Genomic DNA, 3,609 nt, shown 5'->3' on the forward strand with positions numbered 1-3,609 from the left:
CCTCCTGCTCTGGGGCTGGCCATGATCCCCCTGATACAATTTCAGGCCCGACAGACACCTCTGTGAGGGTGCTGCGCACTGTGTCCCCCAGCCCGGACGGAGCCGGGGTGCGGTGTCTGTACCAAGATGGGAGCTTGCTCGAAGGCTGGCAGGAGAGAGCGTGGAGCCTCCCTGTCCACCCGGCTGCTGGTAAAGGGGCACCAACACTCCCTTGCCCTGAAACCCCCCAAGCACCGAGCAGTCTGCAGGTGCAGTAGAGACCTCGGCACCCCCAAGCACCCGACCACCTTCTTCTGCAGATGAGGAGCTGGAGGCATTCGACTGGTGCTGCCGGCGCGTGGAGAAGCCCCTGTTCTGCACCAGGTTTGCCGAGAAGAGACCAAGGGTGGGCTGTGAGGGATACATGCCACCCACTCCTGGTGAGTCCCCATGGCTCTACCTCCTCTGTGCCAGGGTACTGAGCGGGTGGCATGGCCGTACACAGACCCCACGCATTAACCAAACTTTGCAGCACCCCAGTGGGGACTGCTGAGCCCAGCGCAGCACTGGGGGCTGCTCTCCTCTGTGCAATGACACCAGCATTTGCTTTTCTTCCTCCCTCCAAAATGGTTCCGTCTCCTTTGGACCCCAGCTGGTGCCTTTGGGGACCCTCACATCACCACCCTGGATGGACTCACCTACACCTTCAATGGGCTCGGGGACTTTGTCCTGCTGCTGGCCAGCAATGCCCAGACCAGCTTTATGCTGCATGGACGCACGGCCCGGACCGGTACAGCCCAGGCCACCAACTTTGTGGCCTTTGCTGCCCAGTACATCTCCACCACCACCACAACAGTGAGTAGGAGCGACCTGGGTATCGGTTTGAGGTTCTAACGGGAGAGACCCCTCTGGCAGGTTGGGCACTGCCTCTGCATCACCTACAAGTGGCTGGGACCCAAGGAGCATCCCCTCTTCTATTCCTACCACCTCCCACAACCCCAACGAAGTGCTAATAGCAGTGGGTTGGACTAAGACTAACAAGACATAGCTCTAGCACCTCTTGCAAGCTGGCCAGTAAGGGCCTGGAGCTCTGCAGGAACACAGTCTGCTCCACCGTCTTCATTGCACACCCTTCACCCTGACCACTGGTCTGCTCTGGACGTGTTAGCACAAGTGTGTACTCTTCAAAATTGCTCCCCACACCAGTTTCAGTAAGCAAAATCTCCTGGTGTCACCAGAAGCAGCCGTTGAGCAGTGTGAGGAGTGGGCTCAGAGCCTGGAGCCCACCAGCAGAGCTCTCCATGCTGTGGGGTCAGCTGAGCAGCAGCGGTGGCCTGTGCATGCCCCACAGCAGCAGTGACAGGGGGCAGCAACCATCAAAGCTTTATCCTGTGTTTGCTGGGGTGAAGAGCACGCCAACACGGCCCCCGGGGCCGAGCCTCTGTGCTGGGGCTGGAGGAGGATGGGGTTTAGCTCAAGCGCCCTCAGCAAGAGGGGACGGCAGGAAGGGATGAGCAGAGGGACATCTCTCGTGATTCACAGGTTGAGTGGACCTTGGGGAGCCAGGATGACATCCAAGTCCTCCTGAATAATGAAACCATCCAGTTTTCCTATTCCCAAGGTGAGCAGGATGTGCTGTTAAACATTAAATGTATCTGGGGGGGGACAAGGTGTGTCCCCATCCCACGGGGACCAGCCCTGCCCAGCACAAGGGCAGCCATCCTGAACTCCATCCAACATCTCCCACCTACCCTCAGTCTCTGACTCAGCTGGGGTGGGTGGGGAACGCTCCCCTCCCCAAATTCAGGGGCACCATTTCAGACCCCAGCCTTGTGTGGACTCTCCCTCTGTGCTCTCCTCTTGCAGACATGGGTGCTGAAGTGTACTACAGCCCCAGTCTCCTGCTGGTCAACGCCTCCTCCATCACAGCCATCTTCGATGGGGCCATCGCCACCTCCATCTCAGCTGCCTCCGGGATCCTCAGTGTGATCTGCAGCCTGCCTGATCAGTACCACAACAGCACCAAAGGCCTCCTGGGTGAGGACTTCTGGCACTGCTGCAGAGCTGGGGTGCAAAGTCCCCTTCCTATTCTAAAGCAGGCTAGAAAATGCTGGGGGAACGTGCTTGTGAGGGCAGGGACCTCTGGGTCTAAACTAAACACCGACCAGCACCAGAGAGGGGGTCAACCCTGACATGGGGGACTCCAGCCCTCTGGTGATGCTCCAACAGGTGTGTGGGACCATGACCCTGCAGATGACTTCCAGATGCCAAATGGTACCAGCATCCCTGTGAACAGCAGCGAGGAGGAGATCTACAACTACGGGATGACCTGTAAGTCCAGGCTTGGGATCCACCTTGACAATCCCCCCATTCCTGCAACTTCTGGCCATGCTTTGGCTGGAGACATAGGGACAGTTGTCTGAGCAAAAGCGATGCCAGGGAAGCCCTTTGGTCTCCTTACTTCTCCGTGGAAATGAGCCTAAAATATAACAAACCTTAAAAACCCAAGGCTATACCCATGGTGTGCTCTTTTGCAGGGGCTGTTGGAGGGCACAGCCTGTTTGCTCAGCCTCTGGACTCACTGGTAATGAACTTCACACCCACCTTCTTGTCTCAGCTGCGGCAGGAGAATGAAAGCCAGTACCAGCTGGCAGCCTCGCAGTGCCGTGGCAGCAAGGAGTGCATCTACGATTCGCTGAGCACAGGGGACATGGCCCTGGGCCTGGCCACCCAGAGCCTCACGGCCGACTTCCAGCAGAAGAAGACAGTGCTCAGTAAGTGGAGCAGATCCTCACCTCCAAGAGGACATGGCTCGGGTAACCGAGCAGTGCCCTGCTCCCTCACTGGGCTCTCTTGCTCCATGTGAGACGGGAGAGAAGTTACCAAGGTCTCTGAGTTGCGTTGCCTGGCTGGCTGGTCTCCAAGCCTGGGAGATGCTACCATGCTGTGCAACATGAGGGTCTTGTCGGTGAGAGGTCATGGCAGCATCTGCCTGGGGTCCCGTCCTCACCAGGAGGGACTCATAGCCAAGGGGTTCCAAGGCCACATAGCAAACAACCAGCTGTGTGCTGGGCTGCTCTTTCCTCAGACACCTTCCCTCCCATCATCATCGGTGACGCGTCGCTCACGGCCTTCAGGACAGAAAGGGTCAGGAGGCAGTACCGTGCCGTGGGAGTGGGTGCACGCTTTGTCCCCCACCTCTCACCGGAGCTCAACATATCGGGTAAGGAAGGGAAGATGGGGTAGCTGGCATGGGATGGGGGGACACCGGCAACCCAGCCTCTTTCCTCTGCCACCTCCTCTAACTGCCACCTCTCCTCCCGGCAGAGAGAGGCGGGAGCCCCGCGGGACAGCCCCCCGCACCATCAACCTGGAGGCTGTCGGCTCCAACAACCTCTCTGCCCTCCTCCAGCTCCGCTTCACCCTTTGCAGCTGCAGCAGGAGCCAGGAGTGCGACTACAGCGACACTGTCACCCTCGGGGGGTCCTCCCTGCAGGTAGTGCACCGGAAAGCTCCTCCTGTGCCACACAGTGCCTGTCCCCGTGCCAGCCGCAATGGCTGTCTTCTCTGTCCACCTGTCCTCCTGATGTCCCCTAAGCCACTGTCACTGTCCCCTTCCCAGCTGGCAGC

The 3,609-nt window shown here is 59.0% G+C and overlaps 1 protein-coding gene across 1 annotated transcript in view; it reads left to right on the forward strand.

Moving 5' to 3' along the window:
* The window catches only part of LOC104163125 (mucin-4-like), a 10,920-nt gene that overhangs the window by 4,472 nt on the left and 2,839 nt on the right, over positions 1–3,609 (forward strand). Inside the window, exons 9-17 of the mRNA XM_009702022.1 lie at positions 46–189; positions 300–419; positions 632–834; positions 1,522–1,600; positions 1,846–2,016; positions 2,209–2,310; positions 2,517–2,753; positions 3,068–3,221; positions 3,307–3,475. Coding sequence (XP_009700324.1) covers positions 46–189; positions 300–419; positions 632–834; positions 1,522–1,600; positions 1,846–2,016; positions 2,209–2,310; positions 2,517–2,753; positions 3,068–3,221; positions 3,307–3,475 — 1,379 coding nt within the window. The remainder of the gene's footprint in view (positions 1–45; positions 190–299; positions 420–631; positions 835–1,521; positions 1,601–1,845; positions 2,017–2,208; positions 2,311–2,516; positions 2,754–3,067; positions 3,222–3,306; positions 3,476–3,609) is intronic.

This window comes from Cariama cristata, unplaced genomic scaffold (genome assembly GCF_000690535.1).
Source record: "Cariama cristata isolate BGI_N322 unplaced genomic scaffold, ASM69053v1 scaffold12306, whole genome shotgun sequence".
Lineage (NCBI taxonomy): Eukaryota > Metazoa > Chordata > Aves > Cariamiformes > Cariamidae > Cariama > Cariama cristata.